The sequence below is a fragment of the Chelonia mydas genome, chromosome 4 (assembly GCF_015237465.2).
Source record: "Chelonia mydas isolate rCheMyd1 chromosome 4, rCheMyd1.pri.v2, whole genome shotgun sequence".
NCBI classification, from domain to species: Eukaryota; Metazoa; Chordata; order Testudines; family Cheloniidae; genus Chelonia; species Chelonia mydas.
In genome coordinates this window covers 10,801,133-10,823,447 of record NC_057852.1, presented here as the reverse complement: position 1 = coordinate 10,823,447, position 22,315 = coordinate 10,801,133, and the positions used below count along the sequence as shown (strand labels likewise).

At 45.4% G+C, this 22,315-nt stretch overlaps 1 protein-coding gene across 3 annotated transcripts; it reads left to right on the top strand.

Annotated features, from left to right (window-relative positions):
• Positions 1-1,455: 1,455 nt before the first annotated feature.
• Positions 1,456-20,857, top strand: LOC122465677 (selection and upkeep of intraepithelial T-cells protein 5-like). 3 transcript variants are annotated; one of them, XM_043545886.1, is made up of 6 exons: positions 1,456-2,162; positions 3,003-3,060; positions 7,854-7,914; positions 12,468-12,980; positions 13,125-15,694; positions 19,945-20,213. In XM_043545886.1, exons 1-6 carry the CDS (start codon positions 2,075-2,077, stop codon positions 20,036-20,038), a joined length of 3,384 nt encoding a protein of 1,127 aa, XP_043401821.1. In that variant the 5' UTR covers positions 1,456-2,074; the 3' UTR covers positions 20,039-20,213. The 3 variants fall into 3 exon arrangements, with proteins under 3 accessions (XP_043401821.1, XP_043401820.1, XP_043401819.1); XM_043545885.1 differs by lacking the exon at positions 1,456-2,162 and adding an exon at positions 2,199-2,710; XM_043545884.1 differs by lacking the exon at positions 1,456-2,162 and adding an exon at positions 2,199-2,710 and having other exon boundaries at positions 12,468-15,694; positions 19,945-20,857.
• The last annotated feature ends 1,458 nt before the right edge of the window (positions 20,858-22,315 follow it).

The window sequence follows — 22,315 nt, the reverse complement described above, 5'->3', positions numbered from 1 at the left end:
GTGCTTTGTTCTGTTTTGCTAAAATCAAAGAAGAACAGTACCTTTTAATCTATCCACACAAAATGAATGAATATTTCTTGCTGCGCTCTTCTTGCCTGTCTGCAAAGAGATGATCAGATCCAAATAACCAGCCGCTGCGCTGCAGATACGTTACCGTGGTGGATCCACACTGCACATGGACCGTGTTGATGACTCCACATGGTACATGGATTACACGGCCGAATCTACACTGGAGACAGATGCTATGACTGGATCCACACCGATTACACCGCCAAATCGACACTGGATGCAGTGCTGCAATCCGCGTGCAATGCAGATTTAGCAGCAGTATAATCCATGCGGACGCAGCAGGACAGGGCACGCGGAGCAGCCTGCTCAATCCGCGTTGCCCACACACTGGATCGCGGACTCCGGAGTGCTGCAGCGCGCCCAGCGAAAGGCGCCCGCCGAGCGCCCGGCTGTATGGCGTTGTCGGTATTTGCCCGCGTGACGTCAGAAAAGCCCCTTGGGATGTCACGGGGGCCCTGAGTTTCCCACGGGGCGGGAGGGATGGAGGGGGTTTAGTGCGCCGGGCGGAGAAGGCAGCCAGTCAGCGCCCCCCACCGGCTGCCCAGCCCCGCGTGGGGGCTGAGAGGGGCAGAGGCAGCTGATGCTATGGGGGAGAAGAAAGGTGAGAGGGACCAGGACATCTGGTCACCCGAAGAGGGAGGGGGCTGTGCCCTGTGGGGCTTCCCTGCACAGAGACCGGACTGCCCCACTTTGCCCCAGCGGGGCGCAGCAACCCCAGCCATAGGGCAGGGGGCAGGCTCCCAGCTCTCCCTGTGCACCCAGCCTCACTTTAGCACTGGTGTCCCAGGCCACACTCAGCTGGCAGCGGCCCTGGGCCCCAGGCTGGAAATGCTGCCGGCTCCCTCTGCTCCCCAAGATTTATTTTAAATGACACCTATTGCACTAGCATCCAGGGAGCATGGCGGCAATTAAAGCCCAACTCTGTCCTCAGGAGTTGCAGTCCAAGTCAGCTGGCCCAAAACACTAAGCTGCAGATTTACCAGTATGATTATTGAAAGACCTGCCAGAACAAATATGCCTTGCACTGCGTGATAAAAGCTGAAAGGGGAAATTTGAATCCTGACCTGGAAATTCCCTGCCCAGACAAGTTTCAGAGTGGTAGCCTTGTTACTGTGTTTCAGCAAAAACAACGAGGAGTCTTGCGGCACCTTAAAGACTAACAAATTTATTAGAGCATAAGCTTTTGTGGGCTGAAGTGGGTCATAGCCCACGAAAGCTTATGTTCTAATAAATGTGTTAGTCTTTAAGGTGCCACAAGACTCCTCGTTGTTTCTGCCAGACAATAAAGTCCTAGGACTTGTCAGCAAGAGCAGCCCTGGTGATCTTAGAAAAACAAGCCCCTCCACCGAGGCAAGTCCATGTGGCTAAAACTCAGGAAAGCTTTAATAAGCCACGGATCCCAAGGAGGTGTGTTTGCACTTCTGTTTCACGTCCTTCTCCTGAGGTTGTTTAAAACATATTCTGCACTGGGGTTTATACCAGTTCAGGGAGTCTATGTGTTTCTCTTGGTGTATGGTAACAGTGCTCAAAAAGTCACTAGCATCATTTGGTTTCCAATGTGTGAGCCTATTGTCGTTATGTCTCAGTCCTCTGATGTCTCCTGAGTGGCTCAACAAATCCATTAATTTTGCATCATGCTCTTTACTGTGTTATATCAAGTCAGAGCTGAGATACCTAAAACTTATTTCACTAAGTACCACTTCATTATTATACTATAGTGTTACATCACATATGAGAAATGTTGGGGTCCCTCTATTGTGCTTCCAAATCACCTAATTGTCACAAGGATTCTTGCATGACATTTTTGAGGAATAACTGGTACACTATACAACTTAATTTTGTATATCTTTCATTCAAATTGTATCCCAAATTGCTTTGCTGAGTTAAAGAATACAATAACAGAGAGAAAGAAAAACTAAGCAGAGAGAAAAGTTATGTTTCCACCACCTGTTTGAAATGAGACGGATAATTGGAGAGGCAGAGAGATACAATAAGGCTGTTTCAGATGGCAATAATGGCAAAGGAGAAGCCTCCTTCACCGCTAGCACCCAGTTGCACAGAGGGAAGGAGAGAAGGGCAAATTAAAACAAGAGGTGTGAAAAATGAAAGGAGAGGTGATAGACAAAATCTGTGAGATTGGCATCCCAGGGGTGTGAGTTAAAGTGGTCAGTTTAGAACTGGATCTTGCAATGCATGGGGAGGCAGTAGAGTTGTTTGATCATGGAACTAATTTGGTCTTGTCTTCCCACCCCCAAAAATGCTCACTTAACCGAAACAGGAGTCTCCAATGACTTCAAGATTTTTCTTTTCTGAATGGCCTTGTCTAGAAGAGTTTTCACTGTTGCTAATATTGCTGCATTAGCCATGTGAGGAAGTGTAAGTGTAGTCTGACTCTGCCAGCCATTTTCAGCACTGTGTCAACTGGGCTCGCTTAAATAAGCTGATGCTGAAAATGGCTGCTACAGCCAGAAAGCTCTCTACACTAGGGCTCCTAACATTGCAATGGTGGCAATCTTTTGTAAACATTCCCTAGTATAGACCTAGCCTATGCATATAATCAGCACCAGTTGCTGTTTGTGTTTAATTTTTCAGAGTTCAGCCAGAGTCAGGGTTCATCTTAATAAGGTGTCAATTTTTACTGGTGAGTGTAATCAATCATTGAAACAGTTTACCAAGGGTCATGGTGAACTCTCCATCACTGGCCATTTTTAAATCAAGATTGGATGTTTTTCTAAAATATATGCTCTAGGAATTATTTTGGGGACATTCTATGGCCTGTATTGTACAGGAGATCAACCTAGATGTCCCTTCTGACCTTGGGAATCTATAAATCAATCGCTTTCCAAGTTTAGGGTACATTGGAATCCCTGCGATGAATAAACTGGAAGGCAAAAGCCCTATTGTCCTTCTGTCTTTTGCTGTTCTGCTTACAGGGAGCTGGAAACAATGTTTTTGCTGTGCTGGCCCTCCGCAAACAAAATCTTCAATAAGGTAAGCCACATTTCTGTTTCTAAGGAATTGACTAAGGCCTGTCTACACTTGAAAGTTTTGTTGGCTTATCTATGTTGGTAGGTAGTGTGGAAAAATTGCCACTACCTGATATAGCAGCTGCACCAGCAAAAACCCTCATGTAGATGCAATTATACTAACCAAAACATCCTTTTGCTGGTATAGCTTATTTTGTTTGGGGAACTGGTATAAGCAGTAAGAAGTCTTTTGCCAGTATAAACTGTACCTCCCCAAGAGTGTTTATCCAATATAGCTATATAGGCACCCCATCTAGTGTAGACAAGGCCTTAGTTGTAAGTTTGGCATGAGACATCTACAAACACGTGTGGCCCTGGGGAAGGTAGGGGAGAGATGAGGCCCTTTAATAGGGAGATGTTGGCATCTCCAGAACAGTTCTGCTTTCCACATCTTTGTTCTGCCCTTTGTTGGAGGGCTGAGTGGTGTTGGACAGTTTAACAATACACTGCATATATAATCTTATAAAGCACTTTGGGAAACCTTAGGATGAAAGGTGCTAAACAAAGGTGCTGCAGGTGTTAATGTTTGTAAAAGCAAACCAGTTTGAGCTTGTCGGAAGGTACTAAATGTGTGACTGGTTATGGGCACAGTTATGCATAACAGCACGTAGGGGTCACTTCATCCTTCACTGAACTGCAGCCACCTCTGTGGTAGAACACGACAGCTATTTAATTGCTCACGGGAATACTACACAATGCTTTAAGAAAGGAAGTGAGGAAGATGCTGTGATTATGGCACGTTGTTTATTACCTTTTCCTCATAGCTCTGCTGTAGTCCCTTACCTTTTGCATTTGTTATTGCTCCCTTTTAATCCTTACATAAGAAAATGTACTATCAGCAATTTACTTTTGTCTTTAACAAAAAGTTGATAACCGAAATACAGTACAGTAATACTGGATATTCATCTTTATCAAATGCTTTTCCAGTGCTCCCATGTCATGTACAATGCCACCAATTATATGCAAAAGTTCAAACTGACTCAGTTCAACCATAATTATTCTTCCCAATCCATAAAATCCAGAGCCTTTCCCTTCAGCCCCTCTCTCCCATTCACCCATCTTCTTGGAAATAGCATGGGAAATAATAGTTCCTTGCAACACACTGTGAAGGTCAGCAAATGCTGGCTGAGCTGGACTCTTTGCCATCTGACCCTGATCAAAGCAGTAAAGCTTGGGCCCGACCTTCCTGCATGCTAGAGACAGTGTTCACAGCCATCAGCTCCTAATGCAGTACTAGGATACTAAGGTATGTATGGTTATCCCAGCCCTGGCTGTGGCATGTTTCAGAGACGAGTTGTGTTTAGAGAGCTGGTAGAATATTTTGGACCAACACTCCAATACCTTCCCTGGGAGCAGCTGCGTACACATTTGTACTCAGTGCAGCTTCGGCATGGGACACTGACACAGGAAGTATGAATAACGCTTCCTGCTTCCTTATCTCCTCGAAGGCTAACGGGAAGGTTGGAAATCATGCCAGATCGCTGATAAGATGGTGCACCGATCAGCACCCAACAACTGACTGGAATGTCTGGCAAACATATTCCCGGGATGATGCTGGGAGCTGGAGGAAATGGGGAAGGAGATAATGAAAGGTTTCTGCTTCCCAGCTTGCTTACCCCAAGTGGACCTTAGAAACATGGAAGTTCTAAGGTTTGAGTGCACAGAGCTTATCCAGATGGGACAGAGTGACCCAAACTTATCCAGATGGGACTGACCTGCCAATCTCCCCCTGGGGACAGGGGCTTCATGGAAAGGCAGAATGGAGGTAGAAGGGCTCAAGGGGAACCCGCAGTCTGCTCCTTCTTGGAGCCGCCATCCCGCCACGTTGTTCCCCCTTAAATCCTATTCCCTCCCCCCAGCCAGGCCCCCGAGCACTCTGCCCCTCATTGTGTCCTTCTTACCTGGCAGCTGGCAAGGTCCTGCGGCATCCGGCTGTGCCCTCTCCGTGGCTCCACCCGGCAGGGCGCCCGCGGGGAAAAGAAGCCATCTTGCTGCCCTTGGTGCTAGCACCCTGGCTGTCGCCGGTGGCCAAGAGGGCTGGGTGCAGGGCCAGGCCTGTATGGGCTCCGCTGGGCTGGGTGCATGGGAGCGAGGGTGCGGTCTGAGCTGAGAAGAGTCACCAGGGGTCTCTCAGGGCATCCAGTCACCCCCAGGCATGGCCTTGTGGGAGCGTGAGTGAGACCAGCGCGGGGCGGCCTGCCCCCAGCAGACTCAGCCAGGGGCCGTCAGCTCAAGCTGAGGTAAAATCATGAGGCGAGAGCCCAGCGCCAGCCTGAGCTCTCTGCCCTACGCCCAGCACAAGGAGGGTGGAGGGGCTCGAGGCCAGCTTTGTTCTCCCTGTCCTCTGGGCCCTGCCTGACCCCCCAGCGGTTCTCCGACCTCACTGCACTGCGACTCCCTTCTGACAACAACATTTCTACATGACCCCGGGGTGGGGGTGGGGGGGAGACAGAGCCGGGGCCTCTCGCCGCCCCAGGTGGGGTAAGAGGGGGCCGGAGCCCGGGCCTCTTGCCATCCCAGGTGGAAGTGGAGCTCGGATTTCAGCTTCAGCCCTGGGTCGCTGGCCCTGGCAACCCCCCAAAAATGGGGTCACAACCCACTTTGGGGTCCTGACCCACAGTTTGAGAACCGCTGCCAGCCCACACGCCGTTTCCCATACCCCTCAAGGGCTCTGACAAGCAGAGAATAGCTGGAGCGCATTATGCTCTGGCTCCAGCCCCTTCGTGCCCCCTGCCCCAACATGAACCTGCACCTGGGGCTGGGGGACTGTCTTAGTACTCCTCCAGCAGCTCTCCACCAGTGGGAGATGGCATGGCTAGACAAAGAGGGGTGTGGGACCAGTGGTGAGCTGGAGCCGGTTCTCACTGGTTCGCTAGAACCGGTTGTTAAATTTAGAAGCCCTTTTAGAACCGGTTGTTCCGCGAGGGCTTCTAAATTTAACCGGCCAAAAGTGGCACCTTAAGTGCCGACTCCATGGGTGCTCCGGGGCTGGAGCACCCACGGGGAAAATTTGATGGGTGCAGAGCACCTACCGGCAGCTCCCCGCCCCACCCCATCCGTGACCCCAGCTTCCCGCTGCTCCACCTCTGCCTCCTCCCCTGAACGCGCCGCCCTGCTCTGCTTCTCCGCCCCGCCCCCAGGCTTCCCGTGAATCAGCTGTTCAAGTGGGAAGCCGGGAAGGGCTGAGAAGCAGGCGGTGGCTTCGCGCTCGGGCCCAGGGAGGCGGAGGTGAGCTGGGGCAGGGGGGCGCGAGGAGGGCCGCCCACGCCGCAGCAGGTAACCCGGGGGGGGGGGCGCAGGGGAACCGCTCCCCCCTCCCAGCTCACCTCCGCCACCCTTGGCCTGAGTGTGAAGCTGCCGCCTGCTTCTCAGCCCTCCCAGGCTTCCCGCCAAACAGCTGATTTGCGGGAAGCTGGTGGGGGGGTGGAGAAGCAGAGCGGGGCGGTGCTTTCAGTGGCAGAGGCAGAGCGAAGGTGAGGTGAGCTGGGGCCCGGCGCGAGGTGGGGAGCTGCCGGTGGGTGTTCTGCACCCACAAAATTTTCCCCGTGGGTGCTCCAGCCCCGGAGCACCCATGCAGTCAGCGCCTAAGGCGCCACTTTTGATGTGATCAGTGGGGGGAGCGGCCGCTCCCCCTGCTCCCCCCCAGCTATGCTACTCCGCCCCTAGGAGCCAGAGGGACCTGCCGATGCTTCCTGGGAGCTGCCCCAGGTAGGCACTGCTGGGACTCCCCACCTCGCCCCCCGGCAGGTCCCTCTGGCTCTTGGAGGTGGGGTGGGCATCCACTACAGTGGCCCACAAGACCCTTCTGCCTGGTTCTGGGGGCAGTCAGGGGACGGGGAGGGGGGTGGATGGGGCAGGGGTCCTGGGGGGGGGTGTCGAGGATGTTAAGATTTTGGCAGCTCATCACTGTGTGGGACTGAAGGCTGCCAAGTGTGAAGTAGAACAGCCTTGAGGTTGCTCTACTTTATGCTGGGGACAGACTGACAGCCAGCTGGCCCCATGATTGAAGCTTTTGCTGCAAAGAGACCTTAAAACCACCTTTGCCCTCACCTCTGGCCCTCCATCCAGAAAGCATGTTCAGCACTGGATTATTAAAGATGGAAATTCAGAAAGGACAGTTTTGTTTGCTGTTTGTAGGTATAGGGACGTAGCAAAATCTCCAGTCCCTGGCCTAGAGAGTGTGCAATCTAGGGGTGAAATCTTGGCCCCATTGAAGTTAATGGCAAAACTCTCATTGACATCACTGGAACCTGGATTTCACATATGACAGGATGTGCTAGGTGGACAAAACAAATGTGGATTTCAGAGCGGGTGTTGGGTTGAAGTTTGGAAGATGAAATAACAATAAAATGAAGAGAATTTAGCAGGAAAGCTTAAGTCTCAGCTTGCCGGTTGCCTGCGAAAACGCCAAACAGGAGGGATTTATAGGTGTTATGGCAGAGGTAGGTTTTAAGGAGGGACTGAAAGAATATAGAGTGGCAACTTCATGAATTTGTATGAGGAGGTTTTCCTACACATAAGGGGTGGCAAGGGAGAAAGCACAACTTCTACAAGTATCATCCCTTCCTGTGCCAAACTGTGAGGGAAAGACATTTTGCTTTGTCACCCCAAAATTGTTAGAATCATGTCCTTACTATTTTACAGATTTTCTGTGTTGTGTATTATGATAGCTACATATTATTTTATTGTATTAATTAAATGCACCATTACTGAGAGATTAACAGGCTCTGAATCTCTCTGTCCCATCCTGTGTTGCAGTATAAATGTAAACAACATTGAGCCAGAGGACTCTGCTGAGGAGGCAGAAGAAATAAAACAGGTAAATATTTGCATGAGCTGAAGGACCTGTGGTGAGTGGGTAGCTTTAATTACATATGCTCTTTTAAGTAAATAATACACCACACAGCACGTGTTATTATATAGAGTCACATGGGTTAAATGCACTTTGAGCAGCATCTCTCCTACAGCTCATCTGCTAAATTCACTATGATAAACATAGACATAATCTGGAGTTCCGTTGGGTTATAATATCATAGAAATCATAGATATATAGGCCTGGAGGGGACCGCGAGAGGTCATTGAGTCCAGCCCTTTATGCTGAGGCAGAACCAAGTAATCCTAGCCCATCCCTGACAGGTGTTTGTCCAGTCTGTTCTTAAAAACCTTCAGTGTTGGGATTCCACAACCTCCCTTGGAAGACTATTCCAGAGCGTAACTACCCTTATAGTTAGAAAGTTTTTTCTAATATCCAACCTAAATCTCCCTTGCTTCAGATTAAGCTCATTACTTTTAGTCCTACCTTCAGTGAACATGGAGAACAATTGATCACCATCCTCTTACATAGCAGCTCTTAGCTTATTTGAAGATTATCAGGTCTCCCCTCAGTCGTCTTCTCTCAAGATTAAACATGCCCAATTTTTTTAACCTTTCCTCATAGGTCAGCTTTTCTAAAGCTCATTTTTGTTGCTCTGCTCTGGACTCTTTCCAGTTTGTCTGCATCTTTCCTGAATTGTGGCACCCAGAACTGGAAAAGTACTCCAGCTGAGGCCTCACCAGTGCCAAGGGACAATTACTTTCTGGGTCTTTCATATAACACTCCTGTTAGTACATCCCAGAAAGATATTAGCCTTTTCAATATGTCCTACCCTATTTGTGTTTGTGTGTGCATGGATTTTAATGGGATTTGTGCATCTAACTGATAAAGAAAAGAACCAGAAAAAACCCTATACTCATGTACAGCTAGGCTTCTGTCTTTTTTCTATGCTTATCTGTCCTTTCCCTATGTTTATGGGTAGAAAGAATTTGAACTATGTGTAACCTGTACTCCCTGTTTGGGGAAAGAATTCCTTATACAGATGGGCCTCCATGTTCATACCTCAGGACTCAGACCAACAGGGGTTGACCGGTTTGAACTGGAAGAGATATCACAAAGTATGTTGAACCAAGCTATAAAAGCTCTACCTTGTTCTTTGTTCTGGGCTTTGCCATATTCCTCTGTGTAGGAATTGGTGAGCCCTTCAGCTGTCGTACTTGCTAGCATTAAAGTGCCTCATTTTATCTAAGAGTCCTGACTCTGTGTTTGTTTGGCTAATACCGAAGTCCAGGGAAGGCTACCCTCCCAACCCTAGATGGGAGGGAAACCTTTTTTTCCTAACATACCTCTCTTAGGCTCTTTTCAAAATCACAATATATATCATGTTTCAGAGTAACAGCCGTGTTAGTCTGTATTCGCAAAAAGAAAAGGAGTACTTGTGGCACCTTAGAGACTAACCAATTTATTTGAGGATAAGCTTTCGTGAGCTACAGCTCACTTCATTGGATGCATGTGTATATATATATATCATGTAAGGCTAGAGCCCAATACCCTTAACTGCACACTGAATGCTAGTTTATTCTGTAAGTAGTCCCGTTTATTCATACAGGTGCTACTTGTGGAGTAAGGTCCTATTCATTGGGAGTAACTGTATCAGAATTTAGCACTTAATAGTTTGCAATTTATTATTATGCTACAGGGAATGAGTCCTTTTAAAATGTAAAGAAACACTGTCAAGGGGTATGTAAAAATAATTTTATTCTTCCATTGATTTCAAGAATAAAATGTCTTTCTGTTTTTGTCTTTTTCCACTGTGAACATAATGAAATCCTACAGCTCCTCCAACCCTTCTATTTCTAATAGGATTTAGAATTTTTGTCCTTTGATTTGTTTCATGTGTTTCCCTCACCATCCAATAATCTTTGATGATAGGTTTCACCCCAAGGAGCTGTTACTATCTCTTTGTTCTGTGTTGTGCAATGCCAATCACAATGGGGTCTTGATCCATGACTGGGATTTCTCAGGACTACTGCAATACAAATAATAACATTACTCTTCATTGCTCTGGAAATAGGGTTTGTTGGTCAGCTGAACAGCTGCAACACAGCCAGCAAGGGGAATACAAAATATTGTTTTTGTATAGGTAATACATAAATATGGGCTATATACTTTTAAATCTCAGAGACAGAATGGTACATTTCCCTAATAATAATAAATCCAGAGAAGATCTATTAAATGTGAAGGGTATGTTCAAAACCAGATTCTAACAAGTTTTAAATAATTGGTCTTAAGCTATTTGTAAATCAACTTTTAAGGCTAGATTTTTCAAAAGGAACTCAGATCCCATTTAGGCACCTAAACAAAATGGTCAAATTTTCACAAGGGCTCAGCCCCCAGCAGCTGCCATTGGGAAGGATTTTGAAAAGCTCTCAGCATTTGCTGTCACTGATGTCAGTGGTAAAACTGTCATGTAATGGAGATCTCCCATGTTCTTAATAGGTACTGATGAACAATTTTGGAAACCGTGTCACCTTATTTAGGTACTTAAATGGGAGCTGTTGGGTACTGAGCTTGTTTGAAAAAACTGTCCCTTAACATTTTTATTTGTTGATAAAACCCAGTTAAGTATTGCAGGTTTTCCTGAACCCACAAGTGACAGAAATTAAATGTTGCAGCCCTGAGTTTTTCATCCTTTTTTTGAGGGATGCTCTTGGATAACATATCAAATTGTAAAACTGGCAAGCCATGCATTTTTTCTCCCCATTTAAAAACTGCACAGTACTCATGCAAGTACTGTAATAATCACATGGCCATGACTTGCCATCACTCCATTTCCCAGTGCCTTCTAGGACATCTCTTGCTGAAATGCAAGCATGCAGGCTGAGTGGTTGCAAATGGGACACATGCACAAAGCATACTGCCTGCTTCTGTTTCCTTTACTGCCATCACAGTTCTTCATTGTCCACAAGATGAGCAGCTTGGATGCTGATGTCTATCTTTTGCACAGATAATGACCACAGCCTCCACCTCATTGCTCAGTCAACAGACAGGGGCACTACTTTGTGCCATGCTGCTGCCCACTAAAAGCAGCAGCAGTAAGTAAGCTACCGGTCTGAGAACAATGTCCTATAGGTCTCTTTGGCTGTTCTTTATTTTGTTGGCTTGTGTGGGTTGTTATGCCAAGGGGTGGAGGACTTTCTAGCTGTGGAACTGTGATGGGTTCGGTCACAGAGTCCCCCTTGGGACTGTCACCTGACGTGCTGAAATTACCTCTGAGCCTGCTTTCCCTGCCAGCTTGGAACTCCGGAACCCTGCCTTGTTGAGCCAGACATGCTAGCCTGCTGCAGCACAGACCCAGGTCTGATCCACGCCCCCAGACTTTAACCAAAAACTGCTCAGCAAGTCACCTATCTCCAGCACCCAGACACCCAGTTCCCAATGGGATCCAAACCCCCAAATAAATCCATTTTACTCTGTATAAAGCTTATACAGGGTAAACTCATAAATTGTCTGCCCTCTAAAACACTGATAGAGAGATATGCACAGCTGTTTGCTCCCTCAGGTATTAATCACTTACTCTGGGTTTACTAATAACAGTGATTTTATTAAGTATCAAAAGTAGGATTTAAGTGGTTTCAAGTAATAACAGACAGAACAAAGTAAGTCACCAAGCAAAATAAAGCAAAAAACACACAAGTCTAAGCATAATACATTAAGAAACTGTTTACAGGTAAAATCTCACCCTCTGAGATGTTCCAATAAGCTTCTTTAACAGACTACACTCCTTCCTAGTCTGGGCCCAATCCTTTCCCCGGTACAGTTCTTGTTAGTTCCAGTTCAGGTGGTAACTAGGGGATTTCTCATGACTGGCAGCCCCCTTTGTTCTGTTCCACCCCCTTTTATAGCTTTGGCCCAAGGCAGGAATCTTTTGTCTCTCTGGGTCCCCACCCCTCCTTCTAAATGGAAAAGTACCAGATGTAAGATGGATTTCAGCATCATGTGACATGGTCACATGTCCTGTGAGACCCCCAGCCTCCATTTTTCCTGGGCTGGCTAACACAAACACAGGAAGGCTTGCAAGTAAACAGAACCAATTACAACCAATTGTCCTAGTCAGTGGGAGCTATCAAGATTCTAAACCACCATCAATGGCCCACACTTTGCATAATTACAATAGGACCCTAGAGTTATACTTTATATTTTTTTAGCTTCAGATACAAGAATGATACAGGTTTCAGAGTAGCAGCCGTGTTAGTCTGTATCCGCAAAAAGAAAAGGAGTACTTGTGGCACCTTAGAGACTAACAAATTTATTTGAGCATCATACATCCATGATACATACATACAAATAGGAGGAATATATTCAGTAGGTTATAACCTTTGTTATGATACCTTACAAGAGACCTTTTGCATAAAGCATATTCCAATTACATCATATTTACACTCATAAGCATATAAAACTCTATAAAACATATGGAGGGCAACATCACAGGAGCTTCACTTTTGCTTTGAGAAGTAGATGGCCATGTTTATGGGGGGGTTGTTTTTTGTTGTTTACAGCAAATTGCAGAAGATCCATTCTGCGCTGATGTCCAGGTGCAAACTTCCTATGTCGAAATACCACCAGGAGATAAGTGGCGTTGGTCGCGATTACAAACAGAAGCCCAGGTGCAAACCTCAAATCTTGAACTACCAGGCGAAGAGACTTTCCTCCCGTTTGAAAGTGAGGCCCAGGTACAAACCTCAGATCTTGAAATATCAGAGGAGGAGACTTCATTCCCATCACAAATGGAGGCCCAGGTGCAAACATCATATATTGAAGTACTAGATACGGAGACTTTATTCCCCATAGAAAGTGAGCCCCTGGAGCAGACCCCAGATCTTGACTTTCAAGACATGCAGGTGAAGAATTTATTCCCATTATTTGTTGAAGTTGAAGTGCAAACCTCATATGTAGACATACCAGCAGGGAATAAGTGGCGTTCGACACGACTACAAGCCGAGGCCCAAGTGCAAACCTCAAGTCATGAATTATTAAAGACACTTTCTTCCCTCTCACAAAAGGAAGCCCAGGTGCAAACCTCCAAAATTTCAGTAACAGGAACAGAGGAAGTGCCTCTTTCCCCATCACAAATCGAGGCCCAGGTGCAAACCTCCAAACTTTCAATAACAGGAACAGAGGAAGTGCCTCTTTCTCCATCACAAATTGAGGCCCAGGTGCAAACATCCAAACTTTCAATAACAGGAATAGAGGAAGTGCCTCTTTTCCCATCACAAACCGAGGTCCAGGTGCAAACTTCAAAACTTGCATTAACAGAAGCAGAAGAGGAGACGGCCCCATTCCTGGTAGAAGAAAAGCCTGTCCCCACAACCCAAAGTGAAGCTGCTGTGCAAACCTCATATGTGGACATACCAGCAGGGAATAAGTGGCGTTTGTCACGGCTACAAACTGAGGCCCAGGTGCAAACCTCAAGCATTGAGTTACTGAAGAGGCTTTCTTCCCCCTCACTAACTGAGGCCCAGGTGCAAACGTCAAAACTTGCAGTAACAGAAGCAGAGGACGTGCCTCTTTCCCCCTCACTAACCGAGGCCCAGGTGCAAACCTCCAAACTTGCAGTAACGGAAGCAGAGGAGGAGGAAGAGGCCCCATTCCCAATAGAAGAAAAGTCTCTCACCAAACCTGTAGCTGACGTTGCTGTGCAAACCTCATATGTAGACATACCAGTAGGGAATAAATGGCGTTCGTCACGGTTACAAGCTGAGGCTCAGGTGCAAACCTCAAGCATTGAGTTATTGAAGAAGTTTTCTTCCCTCTTACTAACTGAGGCCCAGGTGCAAACGTCAAGTATTGAGTTATTGAAGAAGCTTTCTTCCCCATCATTAACCGAGGCTCAGGTGCAAACCTCCAAACTTGCAGTAACAGAAGCAGAGGAAGTGCCTCTTTCCCCATCACAAATTGAGGCCCAGGTGCAAACCTCCAAACTTTCAATAACAGGAACAGAGGAAGTGCCTCTTTTCCCATCACAAACCGAGGTCCATGTGCAAACTTCAAAACCTGCATTAACAGAAGCGGAAGAGGAGACGGCCCCATTCCTGGTAGAAGAAAAGCCTGTCCCCACAACCCAAAGTGAAGTTGCTGTGCAAACCTCATATGTAGATATACCAGTAGGGAATAAATGGCGTTCGTCACGGTTACAAGCTGAGGCCCAGGTGCAAACCTCAAGCATTGAGTTACTGAAGAAGTTTTCTTCCCTCTTACTAACCGAGGCCCAGGTGCAAACGTCAAGTATTGAGTTATTGAAGAAGCTTTCTTCCCCATCATTAACCGAGGCCCAGGTGCAAACCTCCAAACTTGCAGTAACAGAAGCAGAGGAAGTGCCTCTTTCCCCATCACAAATTGAGGCCCAGGTGCAAACCTCCAAACTTTCAATAACAGGAACAGAGGAAGTGCCTCTTTCCCCATCACAAATTGAGGCCCAGGTGCAAACCTCCAAACTTTCAATAACAGGAATAGAGGAAGTGCCTCTTTTCCCATCACAAACCGAGGTCCATGTGCAAACTTCAAAACTTGCATTAACAGAAGCGGAAGAGGAGACGGCCCCATTCCTGGTAGAAGAAAAGCCTGTCCCCACAACCCAAAGTGAAGCTGCTGTGCAAACCTCATATGTAGACATACCAGTAGGGAATAAATGGCGTTCGTCACGGTTACAAGCTGAGGCCCAGGTGCAAACCTCAAGCATTGAGTTACTGAAGAAGTTTTCTTCCCTCTTACTAACCGAGGCTCAGGTGCAAACCTCCAAACTTGCAGTAACAGAAGCAGAGGACGTGCCTCTTTCCCCCTCACTAACCGAGGCCCAGGTGCAAACCTCCAAACTTGCAGTAACAGAAGCAGAGGAAGAGGAGGAGGCCCCATTCCCAATAGAAGAAAAGTCTCTCACCAAACCTGTAGCTGACGCTGCTGTGCAAACCTCATATGTAGACATACCAGTAGGCAATAAATGGCGTTCGTCACGGTTACAAGCTGAGGCCCAGGTGCAAACCTCAACCATTGAGTTACTGAAGAAGTTTTCTTCCCTCTTACTAACCGAGGCCCAGGTGCAAACGTCAAGTATTGAGTTATTGAAGAAGCTTTCTTCCCCATCATTAACCGAGGCTCAGGTGCAAACCTCCAAACTTGCAGTAACAGAAGCAGAGATGGCCTTTCCTTCCCCATCACAAACTGAGGTTCACATCCAGTCTTCATATTTTGAAGTACCAGAGTTGGAGGATGAGATGCCCGCTACCCCAATCAAAGAGAAGCCCCTCCCATTAACACTGACGGAGGCCCAGGTGCAAACTTCATATGTAGACATACCAGCAGGGAACAAGTGGCATTCGTCACGACTACAAGTTGAGGCCCAGGTGCAAACCTCCAGGCTTGAATTGCCAGAGGCAAAAGAGAAGGCTCCTTCCCTGTCCCAAACACAGGCTGAGATGCAAACCACGAGGGTTGAAATAACAGAAGAGAAAGCAGTGCCTCCGACTCCCCCAGATGTTAAAATATTAGCAGAGGAGACGCTGAAGGAGGAGGTAGAGCTGAAGCTTCCACACCCTGAATATGCCGAGGCCCAGGTGCAGACCTCGCGTGTTGAAATACCTGTGGGGAACAAGTGGCGTTCGTCCCGTTTATGTACAGAGGCCCAGGTACAAACTTCATATCAAGAACTCCCAGTTGTGAAGAGCAAGACTTTGCCGCCACAAGGTACTGGGGTGGCAAAGAAGGTCACTGAGCGTGCAGCATCAAAGAAGTAAGTAGAAAAAGCTAGTTCTGCCATACTTTCCCTGCTACAGGGCTGAGCATTCGACCTTTTCTTCTAGATCATTGTAGAAAGCTAATACAGTGTCCGGTTTTGTGTAGATTTGAAAGGACTGGGTTGAAAGTTAGCTGTGAAGTCATTTACCATTTACCGACCTATTCAGAAAAACCTGTAGCTCTTGTATCACCAGTACATTCTTTGTATCCATAGATTCAGAGGATTTGAGGCCAGAAGGGGCCATTCGATCATCTAATCTGACCTTCTGTGTAGCACAGGCTATTACATTTCACCCAGTTACTCCTGTACTGAGCCCAGTAACTTGTGTTTGGCTAAAGCATCTTTTCCAGAAAATAGGGCTGTCAAGTGATTAAAAAAATTAATGGCTATTAATTGTGTGATTAAAAAAATTAATCACGATTAATCGCATTGTTAAACAGTAATGGAATACCATTTATTTAAATATTTTTGGATCCTTTCTACATTTTCAAATATGTTGATTTCAGTTACAACACAGAATACAAAGTGTACAGTGCTCACTTTATATTTATTTTTGATTACAAATATTTGCACTGTAAAAGACAAAAGAAGTCGTATTTTTCAATTCATGTCATGCAAGTACTGTAGTGCAATCTCTTTATCATGAAAGTTGAACTTACAAATGTAGAATTACGTACAAAAAATAACTGCATTGTTTTATTTTTCAGTGTAAAACTTTAGAGCCTACAAGTCCACTCAGTCCTACTTCAGCCAATTGCTCAGACAAACAAACTTGGTTACAATTTGCAGGAGATCATGCTGCCCGCTTCTTGTTTACAATGTCACCTGAAAGCGAGACCAGGCATTTGCATGGCACTGTTGTAGCTGACGTCACAATATATTTACATGCCAGATGCGCTAAAGATTCATATGTCCTTCATCTTCAACCACCCTTCCATAGGACATGCGTCCATGCTGATGACGGTTTCTGCTCAATAACGATCCAAAGCAAACTGGATCGATGCATGTTCATTTTCATCATCTGAGTCAGATGCCACCACCAGAAGGTTGAGTTTCTGTTTTGATGGTTCAGGTTCTATAGTTTCCGCATCAGAGTGTTGCTCTTTTAAGACTTCTGAAAGCATGCTCCACACCTCGTCCCTCTCAGATTTTGGAAGGCACTTCAGATTCTTAAACCTTGGGTCGAGTGCTGTAGCTATTTTTAGAAGTCTCACATTGGTTTTGTCAAATCTGCAGTGAAAGTATTTTTAAAACAAATGTGTTGGGTCACCATCCAAGACTGCTATAACATGAAATGTATGGCAGATTGTGGGTAAAACATAGCCGAAGACATACAGTTCTCCCCCAAGGAGTTCAGTCACAAATTTAATTAACACATTATTTTTTAATGAGCACCATCAGCACAGAAGCATGTCCCCTGGAATAGTGGCTGAAAAATGGAGGGGCATACGAATGTTTAGCATATCTGGCACATAAATACCTTGCAACGTTGACTACAAAAGTGCCATGTGAACGCCTGTTCTCACTTTCAGGTGACGTTGTAAATAAGAAGCAGGCAGCAGCATCTCCTGTAAATGTAAACAAACTTGTTTCTCTTAGCGATTGGCTGAACAAGAAGTAGGACAGAGTGGACTTGTAGACTCTAAAGTTTTACGTTGTTTTGTTTTTGAGAGCAGTTATGTAACAAAAAAAATCTACATTAAGTTGCACTTTCATGATAAAGAAATTGCACTACAGCAGTGGTTCTCAAACTTTTTTTTCCCGCAGACCACTTGAAAATTGCTGAGGGTCTCGGCAGACCACTTAATGATCTTTCCAAATGTTGTTTGTACCATTAGCTAACTATTGTGAAGCACGTTGGATAAAAGTGCTATATTAAAAAAAAGTAATAATAATTAATATTTTTTGTTCTACAAATAAAAGCACACAACTCATATTTTAATATCAGTAGTGTTACCTTTCTAATGGATGTGCCCTCTCTCCCCCACCGCAGCAGCCCCCAAACTGGGGCTGGGAAGGAGGGGGTCTCTCCCCTGCCACAACAGCCACAGAGCTGAGGCTGGGAAGGAGGGGGGTCTCTCCCCAGCAGCCACAGCCTTGGAGTTGGGGAAGGTCACCTCCTTCTCTGGCCGCCGCAGCCCTGCATGTCCCAAATTCCCTGCACCGCCTCTTCTCAACCCATTGCCCCCTCCCACCTACCCTCTATTCCTCCCAAGGCCACCAACTCACCTTACATGTGCATCTTCTCCAGGGTCCAGTCACCTAATTAGTGGAGCCACGCCTGTTTGGCTCCACTAATTAGGTGGGTGGCTCTTCATTCTCTCCTGTGCAGCCACCCAGGCGCGCACCTTAGAGGAAACTGTCCACGGACCACCTGAATGGAGCTCGCGGACCACGGGTGGTCCACGGACCACAGTTGGAGAACCTCTGCACTACAGTCTTTTGTCATTTTTACAGTGCAAATATTTGTAATAAAATAATATAAAGTGAGCACTGTACACTTTGTACTCTGTGTTGTAATAAAAATCGATATATTTGAAAATGTAGAAAAAATCCGAAAATATTTAATATATTTCAATTGGTATTCTATTGTTTAACAGTGCTATTAATTGCAATAATTTTTTTTAATCATGATTCATTTTTTTGAGTTAATCGCTTGAGTTAACTGCAATTAATTGACAACCCTACCAGAAAGGCATCCCGTGTTGATCTGAAGACATCAAGAGATGGCGAATCCACCACTTCCCTTGATAGCTTGTTCTAAAGATTAATCGCCCTCCTTGTTAAAAAATGTCCCAAATGTGCCTTTTTTCTAATTTGAATTTGTTTGGCTTCAGCTTCCAGCCATTGGTTCTTGTACTATCTTTCTCTGCTGATTAAAAAGACCTTTAGTACCTGTTATTTTCTCCTTGTGAAGGTACTTAGATGCATCTGAAGAAGTGGGGGTTTTTTATCCACGAAAGCTTATGTCCAAATAAATCTGTTAGTCTTTAAGGTGCCACCGGACTCCTGGTTGTTTTTACTTAGATACTGTAATCAAGTCCCCTCTCTATCTTCCTTTTGATAAGCTAAGCAGCTCTTTTAAGTCTCTTACTGCAAGGCATTTTCACCAGCCCTGAAATCATTTTTCTGGCTCTTTTCTGCACCCTCTTCAATTTTTTGACATCCTTTTTAAAATATGGACATCAGTGTGGATGCAGTATTCTGGTATCGGTCTCACCAATGCTGTATTCAGAGGTAAAATCACTTCCCCAATTCCTATTTACTACTCCCCTGTTTACATACTCAAGGGTCTGGATGTCTGGAGACTGGTAATGAGGTGGGATTTCTCAATTGTCTGAAAGAGTTCTTTATAACGTTCAGTGCATAGCTCTTTTGTATGTTCAGAAAGACTGAATTTTTAACTGAAGAGTAGGTTGAGTTCCCTTAAATGCAGCCAAAATGTTGATTAATTGTATTTGGATTATTATTCATGTGCTCATCCTCTTTAGGCAAGGGGTGTATTTTAATTTTTTACGATAAAAATAAAATAAATACACATATCTGATTGGTTCACATTACGTGCTTTCAAGATGAAAAGCACTATATATATCTACTAAAGCATTCTTATTCTTATTATGATTTATTTATATTTGGAGAGTAATTTCTTTTATCCTTTGGAATGACTCCAGTTGCTCCAAATAACCAGCATTTCCTGCCAGAGAATGGACCTACCAATGCCTTATCTCGCCCTCATCTCTAAACAAATTATTCGGTTTGAACCCTGATTGGCAGTTTGAGATGTTTGTCAGCTAGAGAGGGGTCAGAGCCAGAAGCATTTATATATTATGCCCCGAAACTGTGGGGATGTGGATGTAAGGGTCCCATATCCAAATCACCCCAGATTTGGATTTTGTTTTCCTAGAGCGAAATCCTGAGGAGCAAGGTTTTGCAGAAGCAAAAATAATAAAAAAAAAACATTAGAATTTGCCCAATGCTATTGTCAACATTTGCAGATGTGTTGATCTATACCAAGTGAGGTTTTCAAAGCAACCTAGGGGATTTGGATGCTCAAAACCCATTAATTTTGGCAAGAACTGGTTGTCCTGATGTTTTAAGCAGCTCTGAAAAATCTCGGTTACCATATTTTATAGTAATCCCGGCCAAAAAACGAGGTGGCACCACTTAAGGATTGAAAATGAGTATATATCACGAGGCACAGATAGTTAAACCCCTTTCCTTTATTGTTTGTCTTTTTGTTGCAGACTAACAAAAACCTCGACACGAGCAACACCAATATCCGTGCACTTACATGTAAAGATGACTCCACGACGCCGGAATGGGAATAAAAAGAACTAGTAAAAACTTGAATTTAAACAAATAAAACCTTGTAAAATAACAAACTTAACCTGTGAGATTTTTCTGGAGATGGTGTCTCACAGTTTGAAGGCACAGGGCCATGTCCCCATCTAGTGTATATTGGCATAGCTTCACTGAAGTAATTGGAGTTATGGAGATATACGCCAGCTGCAGATCGGACCTGTAATTTCTTACTTCCTCATTTCATAATCTCTGGTATAGTTAGTTGTTTGGCATGGTAAACTCCAGTTTTGGTCCTGTCCCCATCCTTGCTAATTTGCATTTTGCTAGATTGCACACTGTGTAATTCACACACAAAACTGTGTTGCTACACAACATTCTAGTAAAATTTGGGATTTAGTGCTCAAGTGAGGTCTCATGCTGTAAACCAGGCAAAACTCCGTCAGTACAAATTACAGCTTTCCTTGTCTACACTACGAGTGTGGACCAGTTCAGCTACATCATTGGCTGGGCATCAATTGTTGCAGTTGGGACAAATTTCCAATGGATACTACTTCTGCCATAATGAAAGCATAAGCATATGCTTTACTGAACAGTTACACATGTGCCACTGGAAATATTTCAATTTGATGTTAAGTCTGTATGATTGCACTGTAACTAGCATCTCTAGTTAGGAATGAAGTGGAATTTAAATTATAGACCTCTACTTTTAGCAGTCTGATAATTTTCCCAAATAAAATGAGCTTTTGGGCTTAGATTCCTAATGGTAGCCTTCACTTCAGAAGTTGCTTTTTTCAGAATTTTTAAAGGAAAACTGCAGAGTTGTTTGGAGTGATCCCAGCATGAAGAAACATTGTTTTCCTGTTCAGAATCTTCTTGGCTTTGGTTGGCTCCGAAATGTTTTGGAAATAACATAGAAATGTCATATACACTGTGATAGACCCAGGCCAGTTGGGTACAGCAGAGTAGCAGAAAGCAGATATACTGGTCACTGGATGAACAGTTTTCTGTTCCCTGACTGACTAGAGCAGGGGCTGCCCCAGGCTAATGAGAACACCTGACTCCAATTAAGCTGCAAAGAGTCAGGTGAGGCCATTAAGCTAATGTGACCACCTGACTCCTATTAAGGCCCTCTGATACTATAAAAGGGCTCACTCCAGTCAGGTAGAGGAGAGCTAGGGGGGCAGAGGAGAGGAAGTATGGCTGAAGGGCTGGTTAATGAAGACACCCTCAAGCCATCGGTAAGGGAGCCCTAAGGTAAGGGTGAAGAAGAGAGAAGCGGGAGAGCTGTGGGGAAGTGGCCCAGGAAAATGTAGGTTTCAGAGTAACAGCCGTGTTAGTCTGTATTCGCAAAAAGAAAAGGAGTACTTGTGGCACCTTAGAGACTAACCAATTTATTTGAGCATGAGCTTTCGTGAGCTACAGCTCACTTCATCGGATGCATACTGTGGAGACTGCAGAAGACATTATATACACAGAGACCATGAAACAATACCTCCTCCCACCCCACTCTCCTGCTGGTAATAGCTTATCTAAAGTGATCACTCTCCTTACAATAAGAAAAGGAGTACTTGTGGCACCTTAGAGACTAACCAATTTATATGAGCATGAGCTTTCGTGAGCTACAGCTCACTTCATCGGATGCATACTGTGTTTCCACACTATGCATCCGATGAAGTGAGCTGTAGCTCACGAAAGCTCATGCTCAAATAAATTGGTTAGTCTCTAAGATGCCACAAGTACTCCTTTTCTTTTTGCGAATACAGACTAACACGGCTGTTACTCTGAAACTCTCCTTACAATGTGTATGATAATCAAGTTGGGCCATTTCCAGCACAAATCCAGGTTTTCTCACCCTCCGCCACCCCCCCCCCCCCACAAACTCACTCTCCTGCTGGTAGTAGCCTATCCAACGTGACCACTCTCTTTACAATGTGTATGATAATCAAGGTGGGCCATTTCCAGCACAAATCCAGGTTTTCTCACCCCCCCACCCCCCTCCAAAAACCACACACACAAACTCACTCTCCTGCTGGTAATAGCTTATCCAAAGTGACCACTCTCCTTACAATGTGTATGAAAATCAAGGTGGGCCATTTCCAGCACAAATCCAGGTTTTCTCACCCCCCTCCCCCCCCCCCCAAAAAACCACCCACACACAAACTCACTCTCCTGCTGGTAATAGCTTATCCAAAGTGACCACACTCCTTACAATGTGTATGATAATCAAGGTGGGCCATTTCCAGCACAAATCCAGGTTTTCTCACCCCCCCACCCCCCTCCAAAAACCACACACACAAACTCACTCTCCTGCTG

Excerpts from the sequence above, each read along its gene's own strand:
- LOC122465677 (XM_043545884.1), top strand. The coding sequence starts at position 2,617 with ATGCATATAATCAGCACCAGTTGCTGTTTGTGTTTAATTTTTCAGAGT. Across the intron at positions 2,711-3,002 it reads TAAGGTGTCAATTTTTACTG|GGAGCTGGAAACAATGTTTT; the intron begins GTGAGTGTAATC and ends TTCTGCTTACAG. Across the intron at positions 15,695-19,944 it reads GAGCGTGCAGCATCAAAGAA|ACTAACAAAAACCTCGACAC; the intron begins GTAAGTAGAAAA and ends TTTTTGTTGCAG.